This window comes from Vigna umbellata, chromosome 7 (genome assembly GCF_029865625.1).
Source record: "Vigna umbellata cultivar VRB3 chromosome 7, Vumbellata_1.0, whole genome shotgun sequence".
Taxonomy (NCBI): Eukaryota; Viridiplantae; Streptophyta; class Magnoliopsida; order Fabales; family Fabaceae; genus Vigna; species Vigna umbellata.
The window spans coordinates 33,322,448-33,343,215 of NC_142171.1; the positions used below are offsets into that span (position 1 = coordinate 33,322,448).

Genomic DNA, 20,768 nt, shown 5'->3' on the forward strand with positions numbered 1-20,768 from the left:
TGTATATATATATATATATATATATATATATATATATATATATATATATATATATATATATATATATATATATATATAATATATAATATATATATATAATATATATATATATGGAAACTGATTGGTGATAGAGAGTGTTGTTGATAGATATTACTTTAAACATGGATGAGTTGTGAAAAACAAGGATGTGTAGAGAGACATGTGCATGTGAAAAGTTTACAATTTTGTAAAAATAAATTTGAATCTGAAATATTTATAATTTTGTCTAAAAAAATTAAATAAAAAGATTTAAAAATTTATTAAAAAAATATAGGAAAAATTTTGTAATTTTTGACAAAACTTAAATTAAACTATAGAAAAAGATTTGTCATTTTTGTTATAAAATTCATTAACTATTCGTAGATAAACCTTAAGGTTAATTTTAGCGTAACATTTTTTGTCATAAAACTCATTAAGTATTCGTAGATAACACTAAGATTTTTACGAAAACTAATTCACTGTAACAATATTTCTATAATTGAAAAAACAAATTGTTGAAATATATAGGTCACCAGTTCTCTTTTGATGTACTTTTTTTTTCTTCTTATAATTTTACCTTTAAGTTATTTTTTTAATCACAATAATTATTTTACATAACCATTGTTCGCCCCCCCCCCCCCCCCCCCCCCCCCCCCCCCCCCCCCCCCTCCACCCCCCCTCTTCTTAAATTTACCTACTTTTAAAACTTAAATAACTATTTTTATTAAAAAAAATCATCTAAAAAAATAAAAATTTCCTAGGATAAATTTGCGAACATGATTTAAAACTAATTTTATAATTATAATAGTAATATTAATAATAATAATTTTATTAATTTTTATTATCATAGAAAAAAATACATATGAACGTAACACATGTGTTTTTTCTAGTTTGTATCTATTTATATAAAAAAAGATATATAAAGAAGATTATTTTTTTATTTACATTTATTTTTCAACTTCATTCTTTAAATAAAAGTTTTTTTCAAATTAAATAATTATTTTATGGATTGTATTCTTTAAATAATTGTATTTTTAAATTTAATCATTTTTTTTCATTTGACAGATTTTGTTTAAACTTGACCATATATTATTTATTTTTAATGATTTTTTATTACAATAAATTTAAGTGGACATACATGTAAGACTCCTGAAAAATAGTTATAATAGTAAATTTTAGCATTTTATTAGTAATAATAATAACTTTAATGGATAGAAAAATTTAAATTTTTGGATATAAAATTTTAGTAATTCTAGAAAGATAGGTTCAAATTGTTGATAACTTATTTAGGATTTTTTTTAGAAAAGTGAATAGTGAATAGTGAATAGTGAATAGTGAATAGTGAACAGTGAACAGTGAACAGTAAACAGTGAACAGTGAACAATGAATAGTGAATAGTAAATAGTAAAAAAAAAAAGAAATTGAAAGGATAAGAATTCCTACGTAGCATGGAAGGAGTTAGGATCAGATTTGATCAAGTTGATGATTAAAATATTATTTTTAAAATAATATTAAAATAATAAATAATATTAAAAAATTAATGAATAGTAAAAATTTTTACCTTTCTGAAGAGTTTTCGAGGAAACAAATTCGGAGCAAGAGAAGTCTGGAATAGAGGTAGGGGAGCTAACCTTTCTAAGCTTTTATGTTATGATATAGTATTGTTTTATTACTATTCATGTCTTGAAATTCTGTGTGAATACTGTTAATGCTTACTGTACATTTATTTATATTGAATTTCTGTGTTAATATTATATGCTGTTATTTCGAATCTGTAGATAAGAAATTTGTTAAAACTAGTTGAGGAACACTTTGACTAAGGAAAGACTTGGTACTTAAGTTGTCCATTGTGACGCACCTCTCTTTCCTGGAAGTCTACTCGACAAGCTTTTAACTTAAATCTTGTTGAACAGATTATGTACTGTTAAACTATTGTGCAATATATCTCGTTGGAATGAATTCATGTTATTGTGGTAGATACAAAATTATGAATTTTAATTGTGATGATTGTAATTTATTATATTGAATTTGAATTTATGCGTCTGAACATGATATGAGTATTATGGGGAGATTTCGTAATGGTATAATATGAGTTGAGGAATGTGAGCATTGAATCTCGTGGAGAGATTCTGTAATGATGTGGTAATTATGTATATGTTGATGTTGAGGGTCCTGTAGTTGGAAGTTATCCTGATACTCTAATAATCATCTAGTCTCAAGTAGAGAGGGATGAATTATGTGGTGAGAGGAGCAGGAGGTCCTGGTCTATGTGCCGGTTTTGGACATAGTGTTGAGGATTTACCTTGTGAATGGTATGGAGTATTTTGGAAGTATATTTATAAGAAAAAGTAGAAGTCATCACAAGTGCATAACCTCTCGTGACCGCTCATCAACGTATCATCCGGATGAGTGTCTTCTGGGTATTGTGGTGTTCATTGGGTATTGTGGAACGAGTGTCTAATAGGAATTGTGGTATGATGGTTTGAGGGTGTATGACATAATTATTATATGATGTTAGTATCAAAGCAATTATGCATGTTTTATAAATGATTTGTTACATGTTAGCTCACCCTACTTGTTTGTGTTTGGGTATGTACGATGATCGTATAATTCGTTATACGGGAGTAGATGAAGAAATGTTGTCTGATCCAGTACCAATGAAGAAAGAGATCGAAGAATAAGCTAGAAGAATTCAAGTTATATTTAGGAGTTTATAGTTGAAATTTGAGTTTAAAATATGTATATACATATATCAACTATGAAATTTTAAGTATGAGATTACCGTAAATGTAATGTTACAATATATAAATTATGAATTATCCAATATTGGAATGTTACAATACATGCAAGTAACGTATGAATAAAATTATATCTAATATTAATAATGTTATAGTTACTAAAATAAAAAATATTGACAATATTTGTTATGTGAAATAATATATCATATTATTCTACTGTACAAGATCTAAACAAGAGTTATTAAAACTCAAATGAACTATAATTAATATAAAAGAATGTACAACTTTATGTTACAGTACTAAAAATAAAAAACTGTTATGTATAATGTATTACAAATATATTGTATTCTTAAGTTTCGAAACGAGACCCTGAACTTATATTTGAAAAGCATATATATTGTAAAAAAATATTCCCAATCATAAGTAACAGTTCAACCATAAATGAGCTATTAATCTAATAATATTCGGACGTAAATATGTGTAACAGATCATGAATTATTAAAAATATTGTCTGTAATCCACGTGTCAATCCGGTTCACCAAAGGTTTGAGCCATGTTGGATTTGAAAAAAATATAATTTTTTATACAGGCTAGTTTTCAATCCGACTCACCAAGTTGAATATGTGTTGAACTGCGTTGACTCACCAACTCACCTAATTTAATTAATTATTTTTTATTTTGTGTTTCAATACTATTAGTTAGCATTTTTTTATTATAGAGTAGATGGTGACACTAGTAAAAAAATACTTTTTTAACTCGCTATATATGTCGTGGTTTCGTAAAAACCGAAGCATTTAAAGACGCGGTGACAGTTTTGAAATTAAGATGAAGTTATATGCTTCGAGTGTAGAAAAAATCGAGGCAAAAAAAGTAATAATCTTATACTGATTCGGCTGACAGAAAGCTACGACCTCGATTAATAGCATAACCGAGACATAAGAGCCTCTATTGCTACTATCAAACCCTTCCATTATTACTACTACTCTACTATGTTTGTATGGTTTGTATATTGATTATTATATACGTTAGCTTTCAAAATATTCATCATAATTAAAGTGACCTATATCTTAGCTGAATCCGAGAGCCCTGAGAAATTGAAAATAAAAGCGTAATTAAGAGGACTCACAACTTTGTATAACAACTTTTTTAAAAAAGTACTGGTTGAATTTATTTTAAAAATATATATATTTGAAACGAATTTTATTAGTATGTTTGAATTTATTTTCAAAAAATTATTTAAAATAGACCAATCATAATCCTAACCTACTACATGAGAGCGGTAAAGAAAGTTATAAGAAAGTTAATAAAAGAAGACTCAAATGAAAAAGAAAAATGTTTCTTTAATAATTTTTTTATACCATGTTAAGAACGTATGTGATTCGTCTGTTTTAAATATTTTTTTTTAAAAAAAATTTAAACTGATTAGTAAAATAATGACACATAGCCGTTGTCAAAAAATTATTATAAAAAATTTATTAATATATCAAAGTCCAATAAAAAAATAGATCGAAATTGCAAAAGTGGTTAGTTGTGAAGTTTCTATACCAATTGTAGTATTTCTGTCAAGGCTTCACTTTAGTTTCACAAATTTATTATTGATACTATTTCAACAATAGTAAGATATATTGTCCGTTTGGTCAAACTCTTACAAATTTATTTTTTAAACTTCAAAAGTCTTGTTATCAAGGAAAATATTATATACAATCATAATTCATGACCTTAAAATAACAACAACAAAAATCTTATAATAATTCACGCTGGGAAAGTGAAAAACTACATAATCATAATGATATGGTTGAAAGATAGCGAGATAAGATAACTTTAGAATGAAAGTGATACTGCAAAACATGTAAATATCTATTGAAGTTAACTTCAATTAAAAAACTAACATCCAAACTGAGATGACCTAAACAAATATTCCTAATATTGTGACAACAGGATGAATCAAGAATCAGATAAATAATCAGGTAGGAGCTGATTGACTAGGGTTTTATAGGTATCATAAAGAAGACGATCTTTGGCCCCAGTTCGATGAACCTCATTGTGTTTGCAGAAATATTTAAGATGCTCAAGTGTGCAGTAACCAAGCATCTGACCAAGCAGTAAGAACAACCAATTAATCTCCTTTTTGTTTGGCGCAATTACAGGTCTGGTGCTGCTTTCTCGTTCGCAAAGGGGGCATTTTGGACACACTGGACTCATCCAAACCCGTGGAGCTCTTTTATGCCACTTATTCTTCTCTTTCCTAAAGAATTCGCATAGGCCATCAAGTTTCTCTTCTAGATTCAGACCCAATTCGAACTCATGCTCGCACCTCTTGCAGTACACTTTTCCTATGATCGTGTCCACATTATTCTCCAATAGATATTGTTGGCTATGAACGGTGGCGCGTTGATTCTTGGCCCAAGGAAACGGTGCAGTAATCGCTTTGCTCGTTTCTTTGCCCCGCGAAATGCGACGAGAACTACCCAAAGAGCGTCTATTTTTGGGTGCTTTAGCAGGCGCCTTTGGAGAGTTGACGCTGTGGTGAGAAGAGACCGACGCTGACGAAGGGTTAGGGTTAAGGTTAGAACAATACTCTTGTATTTCCATGAGAGATAGGTTTGTTTGAAAAGGGCTTACGAGAGGAAGGAAAGAGGTGGGAGTTTCCTTTGAACTCCCACATCGGAGGGAGAGGGTGAGATCTAGTTCTTTTTCTTCTGATTCCATTGATTGTAAAGCAAAATAGGATTTGGTAAAAGATGAAAATCTATATACATATATATATACAATTGGTTAGCGGTATACTAAGAAGATGATGAAGATATATACATCTACTGTACCTTTCTTTTACGTGTTGGGTTGTTCAAACATTGGAAGTTCGATGTTCGAAATCTGTGATAGAAACTCTATTCTTAAACTTCAAAAAAATAATAGACTAGGTAGTTAATATTCGGAAATCTGAATATCAAAACCAACTCCGATATGTATTACTTTTAACCGTTTTCACCTACAAGTCATGCAACTCTTATCTTTCTCTCTTCTGTTTTTATTCTTTTAATTTTTTTAAATTATTAAAGACGTTGGAGAGGAGGCAATAACACTTGTTTAAAGAATTAAAATTATCTCAACAAACTATATATATACAGAAACCAATTTTTTATGATTTTTAACACATAAACTTTTGTTATTTTACCAACTTAAAAAGACAATTAACGTCTTTTTCTCTGATTAACATACGTTTATTTTTTTAAATATTTTACCAAATGTTAAAATAGCAATTAACTAACCAACAAATGAGTCTCTCGAAATATATTGATGCTTCGATTTTCATGAATTTGAAGATCAATAAATGTTTGTTCTTTGATCACCTAAAAAAATAATTAAGATCTATTTTCTAACCAACATATATCAATCACGGAATTTTATTTATGATTTCAATCATTTTTAACCATTATTATTTTAATACGTTGGTGTCATGAAAAAAAAATCAATAGATATCATTTTAACTTTTCATCAATAAAGTATTATTTTTATTTATTTATAATATTATGATACTACATATATTGATGGAACGTTTACCTGAAACTAGAAAATAAATATAACATGTATATATATAATCCACATACAAAAACAAATGTATAGAAGGTAAGAATTTGAGGGAGATTGCATTACTTTATTGAATGTGTGCAACTAAATATCCTAAGTTCATGTGAGTAACTTTATATATCCAAAAGACTTTGATATGAGAAGTGCTGGTATTATATTAACTTAATACTTTTCTCAAAACTTGTTTAAGTCTTACTTATTGCAAGCAAACGTGTCTTATACTTAATTAAATGTACCTATAATTATCTATGTTACATGCATGTTTATAATTTCCGGATTATATAGATTTAACTTGCTCCAATAAGTCTCTGTGTTATGTTCTGATTCTGACTTCAATTTCAAATGAGAATTTTCAGGTTTATTTTAGCCTAATGTTGCTTGATCACTGTGCATAAAAAATTAAAATAGTTAATGTAATTCAACTTCTTAATTATAAGCTTAATTTCAAATAAGATAATCTTAAACATTACTATAAGTTTTAAAATTTCACATAATATTTCAAAGTTTATTAATATTTTGTTATCATATTAAAAATATAAAATAATGCATAACATGAGAAGACAACACCAAACTCTAAATAAAATTTAATTTCACGAAACATAAATCATTTATATTTATTATAAAAAAATATCTAATTAAATACATAAAAATAAAACGTAAAATTATTTATATTGTTCTTAAAAAATAAAAAATATATATATTTAATTGAGTTGTTAATAATTTTTTGTGATTTATAGTATCAAAATATCTTGTACTTTTTAATTGAGTTGTTATTTTTCAATATGTCTACACTAACCGAGTAATTAGTTATTATCTTGTCAAGTCAATTTATTTTATTGTTACCAAATTTTATTTTATAAAGTTATACTTTTACGATATTATAATGTTATAATAGGATAATTTTCATATAATCTTATAACTTATAATTTCCATATAATCTTAATCTTATAAATTTATAATTTAAATTATAATACAAAAAATATATTAAATCATACTAACTTTTTTTTATCAAATATTACCTACAATCTGTTACCAATTAAACAAATGAATCGGAAACTTTCCTTCCAAGGTAGAAATATTATAAACAATACAAATATAAGGGGAGATGTTTAAGAATACTAACATTGATATAAATAATATTAATTAAATATTCTATATAAATTAGAAATAAAACAAATTTAAAATATATAAATTATTCTAAGCTAATTTTGTAAAAATAGAAATATATTTAAAATTCACACACACACACACACTTTGGTTGGAAGCCAATGTTGTGTTTAATTTATTTTGATAATTAACAATTACTACTTTAGTTTGTATTTTTTTTAGGATATATGTTTTTTTATTTCAGTGAAATTTGTAACTGATAAATATTTATAATAAATAAATCATAATATAATTGAAAATTAAAAAGTGGAGAGTGATTAAATGTGAAAAATATTTACTTTGACCACAGTAAGCATGTTGGTTTCAGAATTTCATCATTCAACAAGCATTCCGTGAAGGGAGAATTCAGAATTAGGAGAAAATTAATGCATATCAAATGATTCATGATTTAAATTTAAAATTTAATTTAATAACTAGTTTTAAAATAATTACGAACTATCTCAAACATTTTTATCTTTATCTATATATTTGATTTTCTTAAACGTTGGACTTTTTAATATGAAAAATGTCATAGAAATACTAAAAGGTTTTCTCTTCAATATTGAGAATTAAACACAGATTCTCTATTGCATAAATAAATCATGTAAAATTGGAACACAAACAATGCCAAGCCATTCTTTCAAATTCATTATTTCATAGTTTGAAATAACCCATTATACATAAAATAATATTTAAATTTTAAGAAGGCTAATAATTTTAAATAACGTAATATATACAAATTAAATTATGTATAGATTAATAGAATTTAAACAAAAAAAGTATAAACATACGCTTTTAATATTAATTTATAATTTTAGTTAATTTAAACTTAAATTTTACAAAATAATTTAAATTTAATTAACTCGTTCAATCACAATTCTCAAAGTTTTGATGAACAATGCCAACAAAATTGTCATAAAGAAAACAAAATATTTGGGCCTTGTAGTAGTCTAGCCCAAGAATGGTCAACACGAACCCGAGCCCGAGCCCAGTGGTCCAAATTAAAAGTTAGGGTTTCGAGCTCTTTACATACAAAGAAAACCCAGATTTTTTCCTTTTCGTCGTAGGACTGTGAGGGAGGGAGCGAGAGTGTGATAATCGTTTGTTGCCTTCTCTCAGAAATGGTTACGTTCAGGGTGTGTATAATTCTCACTACTTAGTGTTCGATCTCGTATAACTCGGATAAAGATTTTCATCGTGTAATGTTTGTTTGTTTTTTGCAGTTTCACCAGTACCAGGTCGTTGGGAGGGCTCTCCCAACGGAAGCAGATCAGCACCCAAAGATTTACCGCATGAAACTTTGGGCCACCAACGAGGTTCGGGCAAAATCCAAGTTCTGGTAAACACATTCTTCTTTTCAATCATTCGTTTTAATTTCTGAGATCCTTGTTGCAATATTCTCCTCTCGCTCGATGTGTACTGGTTTAGTTAGTTTCGGACAATCGGAGTTAGTTGACCCCGTTTCTGATTCTTTTGTTTGTTTAGATTTGAAGTTTTTTTATGTTTTTATTTTTTCTACTGATTAGGTACTTCTTGAGGAAGCTGAAGAAGGTCAAGAAGAGCAATGGTCAAATGCTCGCTATCAATGAGGTACTATCTCTCTTGAGACATTCTTTTTTAACTTTTGAATTCACATTATGCAGATGATCAAGTTTTTCGAGTTCTTGAAAATAATGATATAATGTCACGATTTCATGGAAAATTTAGTGGTAAACGTGTTTGTTATCTTATTCAACATATAATTTTGCGTTCTAGTTATTGTTAGTATTATTTGCTAGTTTGGATGGTGGTTAATGGTATCAGGCCAACTTGTTCTATGGTTTTTCCGTGATGTTTGTACGAATATTGTTATTGTCTGATGGAATGTGTTGAGAGAGCTAATTGAGTTATTGGCTTGGATAGTTGCTACTAGTATTTCATGTTGGTAACATCTTTGCGCATAATTAGAATAAAGGATAACTCCTCTTATACCAAGTAAAATGTATAAGCATAGCTTAATTTTCCTTTGAAAGATTGTTTTTATCACAAAGACGGAATTTCTTTATTTTCCACGTATGCAGTGTATCATGGAGGGATTGAGCTGTATTCTTTGTATTTAATTTTTTAAAATGAATTACTTCAAAAAGTATTTGTTGCTATGGTTTTTTATTTTACTTTTACAACGGATATTTTTGCATTTAGTTTACTTCTTAAGTGTTGAGTCTTTGTTGCTTACATATTCGGATTTGTTTTATTGATTCTGGCTTAGCTCAAGAGTATCTGTTAAACACAACTACATTCAAGTTTGCTTTTGCCCAAAGTATCTTTCCGTTTAGGGAAACCTTTACTACCTGAAATCGGCTTTCAAAGTAACTGTTTAAATAAAGTAACCTTCAGTGGATGTTTTTTCTGTTTGAAATACTTTCAGTGATGCTGTTTTCTTGTGCACTGCCCTGTATAGTTCAATCAATCCATAATGATTATACAGAAGTTCCGTAATGTTTAGTTTAGATGCTTGTTTTGCTTTTTCAATAACCTGATAAGTTAGTTTTTATTGAAATTTATTTTTGGACGTCATTTGGGGTTGTTATGTTATTATATTCATAGTGTTTATGCAGAATTCTCATGATGTTTTTGGCGGACGCTTTTCCTGCTCTATTAATAATTCGTTGATCTATTGTTGTCGTTACATTTATTAATGGGCATCCTTTTGTTTTTTTAAATCAAAGTTGCCTTTGGATTTATTATTTATAACATCTACTTTGTTTAAAATACATTTTGTATCGCCTGATTTCTGTTGTAATATTGTTTTGAACCTTTAGCCTTCTTAATATTTTGTTGTGCAGATTTTTGAGAAGAACCCAACCAAGATTAAGAACTATGGGATATGGTTGAGGTATCAAAGTAGAACCGGTTATCACAACATGTACAAGGAGTACCGTGACACCACTCTAAATGGTGCAGTTGAGCAGATGTACAATGAGATGGCATCTCGTCACAGGGTGAGGTGCCCATGCATCCAAATTATTAAGACCGCTACCATCCCGGCTAAGCTTTGCAAGAGGGAGAGCACCAAGCAATTCCACAACTCCAAAATCAAGTTTCCATTAGTTTTCAAGAAAATCAGGCCACCATCCAGGAAGCTCAAGACCACATACAAGGCCAAAAAGCCAAACTTGTTTATGTAATAATATCTGTTTAGTCTTTTGGCTGATCAAAGATAATTCAAGATTTAGTTTATCAAAATTTAAAATTCTTTTTGATCAGTAAGGGATTCTTAGTTCGACTTCAATTTATAACGAGTATTTTATGGACCATGTTTGTTTAAAGGAGATGAATGTTTGAAATCTTAACGTGATATTAAACTGTGATATTTATTCTTATTTAATACAATAATGTAGAAGTTCCAACTTAAACTTTAACCATATTAGTAAACATTATTTGTGTTTAAGTGTATGCTAGTTAATATTGTATTGCATAGATATAGTGGTTATATTAAAATGTAAAGTGTATATCAGTGGTGATGTATTGTGATTAATGTACTATGATCGTCTGTCGACAATAGGAATAACTAAAAATAAAACTCACAACAAAAGAAAGTGACACATAAGACCAACACATGTTTTGTTGCAATAACTTTTAAAGTGTAAAGAAATTTAGAAATCTTTTTTTGACTAAATCTTAAGGAAGATCGTTATTTTAATTTAATATTCTGAGTTTTAATTGATTACAGCACATATCGCTTAATATTAATTTTTTATCCATAAATAGTACACAATTGTTATAGATACAACAAATATTATAAATAGTAATAAAGTTTATCACGGAATGTGTAACCCAACCCTTTCAACTCATTGCATTTAGAGTTTTAGGGTGTGTTCGGTTGAAGGGAATTCACTGTAAGGAGCTGAAGGTGTTCGTTTGCAACGATTGTCGAAGACGAAAAACGATGGATTTGCAGGAAAGCACGGTTCGATCCATCTTCGCATTACTGAGATGATTTGCGCGGATTGTGATCACATTTACACATTTGCCCTAAGCCATTTCCATAATACCGTATACATGTGTAATCGGTTACGCAAACGCGTAACCGGTTACAGGGCTATAATTTCCAAAGCAACATGTGTAATCGGTAACCGGTTACAGGGAGATCATTTCCTTTTCCAAACTAACACCTCTTTATTTTATTTTTCAGTTTTTTGTATAATTATTTTAATATTATAATTTAAAAAGATCTACGTCTTAATAAAATTAGGTATATTATATTTTTTAATTTATTAAAAATAAGTTGATTATTTAATTTTTATAATTTTTAAACATTAATTTTATAAATTATTCATATTTTTTTTCTTTATAAACAATTTTACAATTAAATATAACATTTATAAATAACATTTTATATTACTTTTATGCCTAGGGGCATTTTGGTAATCTTTAATTTCTACCAATTAAACTAATTTTTAAAATCTATCACATCAATCAAATCCTACACTAATTCTCACAAACTTTACTTCCAAATCCACTCTCAATTACCCACAAATTCACTCAAAAAAACAACTAAAAAATTACCTTCAAATCCATTCAAATCATCTCCCCAAATCATCTCCCCTAAATCTACCCAAAAGAACACAACCTTAAATACTTCTATATTTATTTTTTGTAAGTGCTTATACAATATTCACCTAAATCAAGATGTTTTATAAAATTTAGACTCAAATAAAAAATTAAAATACTTTTGGATTATACAAGTTTATTAAATCAATGCTCAAAAGAAAAAGTTATGATTAAACTACCTTGAAAAAGCATTTACGCATATAATACTTATTTTTTATACCTCTTAAGTTTATATTCTAAAATAAAAAAATATATAATAACTTTCTTGGTTTTAAAAAAATAAATTTATGATTTTCTTTCATAGTTCTTTAATTATTCATCCACTACAAAAAAATATAGCAACTTTCTTGTTTTACGAGTTTGAGTCTCATATAGACCATTCAATTCAAAATTTTCCAATTTCCCAGACACTTAAGATAAAAGGATCTTAAGAAATTTTTACCACAACTTTAATTTATTTCCTTAATCCTATTCGATCGTTTTTGCTAATGAAACTGTTAACTTATTTGTTTTCCTACCAAAACATGTCTCGGATACTGGCCTACAAAAGTTCAAGCAAACTATTGAGTAGCCATGAACATGTGCAGGACAGAATAACAAACATGCACAGAACAAGCATACGCAGAAGATAAACATCACATTAACGTTCTATTCCAAAGCACGCCACAAAGACATCCTTATTAAACTAGATACCTAGTTTTTCATTTTTCCTAGTAGAACCAGGTTGGTACACAGAAACATAAAACAGAAAAGTAGTTATGGAGCCCCAGATAAAGGTACCATGACTAGATTATCAGAAGGGAAGAAATGGCAAACAGGGGAGGTTCCAGGTTCAACTTTGAGAACACGAAAGGACACGTGATCTCGGTCCCACTTAGAGGTGTCCATGTGGCAAATAGCTGCAGCTTGAACTCTTCCTCCATTTTCACCCTTCACCAACACCTCGTAGAGACGGGTGTCACTCTGCTGACTGTGGCAGTAAAAAACTGCATAAGGGTAAGGCATAGGGTGACACCCTATAACGTTTGGAACCGAAATCACTTTCACTTCTGATACGGTATAGTTCTGTAAAACAGCTGTTGAGTTTGTGAGATGGACAGTGGTCAGAACTTTGAACTGTGTGTTTGAACCAAACAGATAGTGTGCAAAATCAAACAAGGACTCCAAAGATGTGGCACAGAACTTGGTTTCTCCTTCCATGTTTTCGAATTCGCATTGTTTGAGTGTATACTTCATAGCCTTGGCTTGGGGTGAGTGTTTTGGGATGGAGAAGAATTTCAGAAGGTATGGTAGGTGTTTTGAGGAGAAGGGAACCTTGTCAGTTTCTTCTCTGGTTAGAAATTTTGGAGACTTTGAAGAGTTTTTCTTGGAAAAGTAGATGGGCATGATTTTCCCAACCTTCAAATCATCTGGGGTGAAAAACACATTCAGTTCAGGGGCCATGTGTTTGTGATTATCACTTTCAATGATCTTTTCGCTTTTATATTTCTTCCCCTTCTCCTTCTTCTTGTCGTCATCATCGTCGTCGTCATCATTTTCATCCTCGCCCTCATCATGGACATGCTTCTTCTTCTTCTTCAAGCTTATATCAGCGCCTTCAAGCTGAATAATGCTGTCGAGTACAAGACCCTCTGTTGCAAACTTCTGCAAATTATAGGATGCTTCCTTCAGTTCAATTTCTCTGCTTGATGTTGTGGATATCTTTCTAGCTCCACCCTCTTGCAGAATCTGCAACGTCAACCAAGAAGACAAAGAAAGTTTAATAATCGAAGTAGACCATGCAAAAAATTTCTGTAAAGTCAATCGCTGTCAGATCAACAACACGATGATAAAAATTAACTAACGAAGCAAAATCGTTTCAAGCAAAGGAAAAAAAGCAAAAGACAAAAGAACATTTTCAAGAACCAGAGGAAGAAAAGCCAAGTTGTAAGATCTGTCTATGGAAGTCAACAGAGATATGGCTTAGTTTATTTGAATAGCACAACTGGATCTTACCAAAAAGATGAGTAGGGTGCATAGGATGAAGCTCCAAGAAGCAAATCCAAGTCTCATCTTTTCTTTTCCTTGAAATTTCTGGTTCTTCTTCTTTCAAGCTTGTATGAGAAAAGGAGCAGAGACCATTCAAGATATTGGGTTATAGGAAAACATGAAAGCTCGCAAATCAATATTCAGAACCTTCTGGTGTCACAGTTTTCTGCACTTTATGGAGCTGCTTTGGTGGTATATCTTCCTATTTTATATTTTACATGAATTAATGGTAAGGTGATATATTTTTATATTTATTTGAAAGTTAATATAAGATAAAATAGTTATAGAAAATAATTTTTTATATTTTTAAAGATTAAAAAATATAAAAAGATATGAAAAATGATTTAAATAAATATAAAAATTTTATTAATGTTGTTAAATAGGTTGAAATTAATGATTTAATTCAATTTATTAAATTTATTATGGGTTTGAGTTGGATTAAATAAAAAAATTTAATATTAGTGAATTTTAAATTTGATTTACTATTTTTCAAGTTTAATTCGCGGTGAATTGAATTATTTCATCACTTTACCTCATTTTGTTTTTTAATTGATTTTTTATATTTTAGAGTTTAAAATAATTTTGGAATATATTTTGATTTTATTGTTTTTCTTATTTTAAATAAATTTTTGAATTTAACGTGATATATTTATTGAAATTATTTAGATTTGAATTAGAAAGTTATTATTATTTATTTAGAATTTAAAAAAAATTATCACTAATAAATCATGAATGAGTGAATTAACTTGTTTAATCTGCCAATCATAATGTGTTAAATCAAGTTCTAATTTTTTCAACTCGTTAATAATAAGTGAGTCGGATTGGTTCGATAAACCATTTTGACAACACTAAATATTTGTACTGTCAAAATATCATTTTTCTTTTAAATAAAAAAAAGTTTTTCTTAAGCATTTTTTAAACATAATTTAATGTTTGATTATATAGTAAATTAAGAAAGAATATGAATTTATTCTAAGTTAAATCAAATTTATTATATGTAAGAATTATACAAGACGGTTTCTTATCATTTTCACTATTCATTTTTTAAAATACAATAATTTTATTAAATGACTATCTTTATACATTATATTTGAAGAATACAAAGAATAACGAAAAATACATTTATATATATGAAATGTATTTTTGTTATGGATTTTGGCCATTTTTAAGTAATTATAAAATGTAGGAACTCGGTTAACATTATATGGAAGAAAATTTTGAATAAAGCGTTCATTAGTCCCGAAATTATGCCTGTTCAGAAAGAAAAAAAAATCAAACTGGAGTTAAGTTTTATACGAAATTTAAATCCTGGGAATAAAAGCACATGATGAAGAAATAATATTATTGGGGTAATATATAATATATACAGTGTCGGTGACGTCTAATTTATTTATTATTCTCACTCAAATACACATAAATAAAGAATATAAAATTTATACATAGACTATAAACTATTCTCGTTTATTTCATTCAAATTTTATTATTTTAAATTTCATTTTCTTATACTTTTTGGTTAGAAGGTATGGTACGAGGATCATATGTTTCATTTTTAGTTAATAAGACTATCTGTTGGATGACTGTTTTATTTTTATTTTTTGTCAGTAATTATTCTTTAATGATGCTGTGTGAAGATCTATGAAAACAACTTATTTATTTATTTATTTTATATTAATTTTATTGGTCGATTAAAGAAAAAGTTATTAAAAAAGTTTCATTAAAATAAATAACATGTCTTAGATTTTTTTAATAAAATATTTTTGTAATTGAAATTTTCAATAAAATAATAATAAAATTTTATTCTAAACTATATAATTTTGTAATAATTTAGATTTTATTAAATAAAAAATTGAGATGTTTAGACAAAATCAATTATGTTAATTTTATATATAATTATTCAATATATAGATTAATATATATATATGTGTGTGTGTGTGTGTTTTTTTTTTTGTGTTCGTGCTTTTTAAAAGAATAATATTACATTTACTTTAAATAAAAATATATAATCATTTTATAAAGCTGGTCAACTAAGTCTACCAACCTACCATCCAAATTAATTACCATTCAAACCGTAAGTTAAAATATTCAAATAAACAATGATCTCATACAATTTAAGAGACAGCTTGTATATAGTTTGATCAAATTAATTTTGTAAGCAATGATCACGTCTAATGGTAGACTCAAATCTATTTTAATTGCTCTAATAATAATATCATTAGGTTAACTATCATGTTAATTAAATACATTATCACCTTTCTTCTTTGTCAAACATACATGTAACTCACCTAAGTCATCTCATTAAAATTAATAAGAGATATTAATTGCACGCACCGTATACACAATTTTATACAAACTTAATTACATACAGCAAATAAATTATGGTATAGTGATGCAAGGAAAGAAAAGTATGTCGTACAAAAGGTGTTCTTAATGTTTGTACACATACTAATGATTTATCTGATTAGTTGAGAATAAATAAAAGGAAGAGTGAAGATGAAATTAACTTTTATTATTTGATAATAAATAAGGGAGTCAGAATAATTTTTAAAAATATGAAATTCGTGGTATTATTATTTTTATATATTGTTTAGTTACTTTTAGTCGTATTTTTTTTTAATTAAGTATTTTCAGTTTTAATTTTTTGTCAACCGTTTTTTTTAAAGTGGAATGAAAAGAGGCAAATGAATAAAAAATATGATAATATTATTTTTCTTTACTCGTTCTTCGTTTTAATTTAATTATATATTTCTCTATTTTTATGTGTGTTGAGTTCTTGCCACGCTTATCTTGACTCGTATAAACAAATCATGTTGGTTCAACATTTCAAGTCTATATATATATATATATATATATATATATATATATATATATATATATATATATATATATATATATATATATATATATATATATATATATATATATATATATATTGTTTGACCAAACTCCATATTTCTTATGACTTAAAAACCCTATTGAGTTGCATGAACTTCAAACACTAGTAATAACAAATGACGTTGAATCAAGGGATTTTATTAAAAACAAATATATTGAATAAAGATAACAAAATTGTTCTAACTCTCATACAATGAAAATATTATAACTTCTTACTTTCATCACCTACTAAATTATCATGATATTTATTAACATAGATGTTTCTAACTAGAAAAAAAAAAAAAAAAATATATATATATATATATATATATATATATATATATATATATATATATAAAACAATCTATAGATTTATTTTGTTTTCATGTGTTTCTTTATTTGTAGTAAAATTTTCTTTATTGCTAAGATGAAGTTATATATAGGTTTTATGTCCAGATAAATGTTGGAAGCTCCACATCAACTAGAGATAATGTCAAATTATAATATATAAGTGAGGTGCAAACCCCACCTTCGCCGGTTTTGTGGGGTTGAGTTAGACTTAAAATCACTTTCTAATATGGTACCAGAGTCATGGTTGTAGCCTATCCTAACGAGACCTATGTGGACATTTTGTTTCACCCATTGTTGGGTCACTATCAGACCACTAATTAATTCTACTATTGCGCTTGAGATGTCTATACCTCGACGGAGGTGTGTTGGAAGTCTCATATCGACTAGAGATAATAAAGTCAAATTATAATATATAAGTGAAGTTCAAATCTAACCACACATACCGGTTTTGTGAGGTTGAGTTAGGTTTAAAGTTCATTTCTTAACATGAACGACACTTTTAAAGTAAAATTGGTTTTGACTAAATTGGATGGAATCCCATTGTCTCGTTTGTGTCACAATCAAATATTTTGACTATGGAGAGTGTGATGTATAGTGGGAAACGAAGAACGTTGACGAAACTGTTGTTGCTGCGCCACTCAACTTTTTCTCAATGGCTGAAATTGAAATGCAAACTAATTGAAATGCACAAACACAGCATTATCATCGAATCTGCCAAACTATCTCGTTTTCAACCATTCTCATTTCTTCCAAAACCTTTTCTATAAACTCCTTTTGACCTTATCGTATCAAATTCACTCACGCCATTACCACAATATTTTCGTCAAACCCAAACTATTTTCTGCCTCTCATTTTCACCAGCATATGTTAAATCAAGCAAATGCTGCAGAACATGTGGAAAATGGGAAAACCTATACATACTGTATCAGATATTCAACCTTTCTTCCACTATATCAAATTTTTCAGAAAAAGCATCTACATCTTTATTCACCCCACGTTCTTTTTTTTTTTTTATGCGATAAAAAAAATAGTATTTCTTTAGATATTAACTTAACACATAACAGATGGTTTCTTTTTATAAAAGAAATAAGTAGTATTTATTTTGAATGACTTCAACATCACTTATTTATTTAAAGAGAAGAAGTTGAAAGGAAGGCAAAGTTGGAGGGGTTATTTGCAAGATGTGTATGGAATTTGATTTAATATAGGCTTAATATCCTATATTAATATCCTATATTAATATCCTATATTAAATTAGTCCATCGTTTAAAAAGTGCGTCAATTACGTCCTTACTTAATAAATTTTATATCAATAAAATCTCTTCCGTTAAATCCGTACAAACGACGTTAATAGGAGAGAGAGAAAAATAATTAACGCCGTTTGTACAGATTTAACGGAAGGGATTTCATTGATATAAATTTTATTAAGTAAGGACATAATTGACGCCCTTTTTAAAGGATGTATTAATTTTAAGTCTTTAATTTATGTGGTGAGGTAAAGAGTAAGGTGTTATTTAATTGGAGGAATTTATAATTTAAAGTGATGAAAACCCTTTTTTGAAAGAAGAAAAATAGAAGAAGTAGGGCACCTGATGCAGAAATATAGTTGACTTTGTGAAAAAGAAAAGTACAAGACAAGCATATATGCCAAATAGGTATGCCGTGCATGAACATGTGAAAGGGAACAAAACTAAGTGCTGCAACTACACTTTTATCCCATTTATTTATCACCATCACATTCATTTTCTTAGTTTGCACGTTTCAAGTTGACTTTTCAAATAAATCCATATGTTTTCTTTACTTTCTTTAATACAAAGGCTCGACTGAAAGTGACACTACAAAAATTATTACCGATTTATAATATATAAAGAAATATGCATTTCATTCTCACCTGAGTTTATTGTGTAATAGACAAAAAAAGCTCATTTTTTTATTAAAATTTAAAATTTATTTTATTTTTACTTACAAATTATTAGTGTTGTTAGAATGAGTTCAAATTCAAGAATCAACTAGACTTGTTACACGTTTAAATCAGATTAGATTAAAAAAATTACAACTTTTAATTTAGACAAAAAATAACCAGATGTTGATACAAACAAAGTCTCACAATCGAATAAAATAAGAGATGAACATGAGTTTATATACATATAAGATATCTCCATTAATAAGAAATCTTTTAAAATGTTACCAAAAGTAAAACAAAAAGGCTTTATAAAAGTGATAAACTCATTCATAAGTTTTAAATACTTTTATGATTTTAATTTATATATGAAGTTTAACATTTGTATTGTATTTAAATTAGATGAAAAGAGGTTAATTTCCAAAATTATTTTTCCTTAAGAAACTAATTTAAGTTATAGACACCAAAATAAGAATTTCTTAATAAAATTTTGATACTATTCTTCTGTTATAATTTCTAAAATATATTAAGTTTATATGGCACATGTGAACGAAATTGATATTTTTTTTAAAATAAAAACTAAATTGATACAAAATAATATAAATAGGAACAAATTAAACAATTAAACCAATATATATTAACTTTGATATATTAAAAATATATTGATATATTTCTATAAATATTCACTAAAAAGTCTAATAGATAATTTAAAAAAAAAAAAACCTTTCTTGGAGTGGATTCAAATCTTTTTCATGTTATAGCTCACAACCCTTATATAAAATACCCATTGGGATGCCTCCCATTTTCACTACATTTATAAATTAAAGAAAAAAAACCAACTGATTGCTTTATGCCATGGGCTTGCACTGACAACAGCAAATTATAAATTATTTATAGAAAATTATATATATATAAAATAAATTGGTATGACTTTTGCACGTGTGTGGCGGTTGATTATGTGTCTCTAACTAATTGAATAATTTTGTCAATAACTGATTTTCACTAAATACTATAAAATATTATTTGTGTAAGCGCGTAATAGAGACTTTTTCACAATTTTAAGACACAGACAACATTAAATTAAAAGTCATGTTTATATGATCACCTTAAATATATAATTATATTCTTTTTATTCTTTAATATCAAGTCTGTGCAATAATATTGTTATGATCATTTACTAGATATTCAAAATATTATCAATTTTGAAATTTTTATTTATTATGTTTTTATTTTCAAAAAAGATGTTAGTAAAAAAAAATAAATTATTTTAAACTTTTATTTTTAAGTGATATAAAATTATTAAACATGTTATAAAAATAATTAAAATAATATTTATTAGATGTATAATGTGTATTTACCTTTTTATTAATTTCATTTCTGTCAAACATTTTATGATAATTAATTTTTCCTAGTATACCTAAATTTATATATATATATATATATTATTTTTTTTTCTATTTCTATTCCATCTAGATGCTCGGTACTCTTTTTCTGTTGAAATTTCCACTTTCCTACCTATGCATTAAAACATCATT

The 20,768-nt window shown here is 27.5% G+C and overlaps 3 protein-coding genes across 3 annotated transcripts; 1 reads left to right on the forward strand and 2 right to left on the reverse strand.

Moving 5' to 3' along the window:
* Positions 1 to 4,700: 4,700 nt before the first annotated feature.
* On the reverse strand, positions 4,701 to 5,465 carry LOC148195789 (uncharacterized). Its single transcript, XM_088094304.1, has one exon. The coding sequence runs from the start codon at positions 5,463 to 5,465 to the stop codon at positions 4,701 to 4,703; it is 765 nt and encodes a 254-aa protein (XP_087950430.1).
* Positions 5,466 to 8,492: 3,027 nt separating this feature from the next.
* On the forward strand, positions 8,493 to 10,840 carry LOC148195790 (large ribosomal subunit protein eL20). The gene is made up of 4 exons (XM_088095532.1): positions 8,493 to 8,626; positions 8,714 to 8,829; positions 9,017 to 9,080; positions 10,316 to 10,840. The coding sequence occupies exons 1-4, from the start codon at positions 8,612 to 8,614 to the stop codon at positions 10,655 to 10,657; spliced, it is 537 nt and encodes a 178-aa protein (XP_087951658.1). The 5' UTR covers positions 8,493 to 8,611; the 3' UTR covers positions 10,658 to 10,840.
* A 1,861-nt stretch (positions 10,841 to 12,701) lies between these two features.
* Positions 12,702 to 14,295, reverse strand: LOC148195791 (BURP domain-containing protein BNM2A-like). Its single transcript, XM_088094089.1, has 2 exons — positions 14,079 to 14,295; positions 12,702 to 13,811 (listed from the first exon to the last, which is right to left on the reverse strand). Exons 1-2 carry the CDS (start codon positions 14,133 to 14,135, stop codon positions 12,840 to 12,842), a joined length of 1,029 nt encoding a protein of 342 aa, XP_087950215.1. The 5' UTR covers positions 14,136 to 14,295; the 3' UTR covers positions 12,702 to 12,839.
* Positions 14,296 to 20,768: the final 6,473 nt, after the last annotated feature.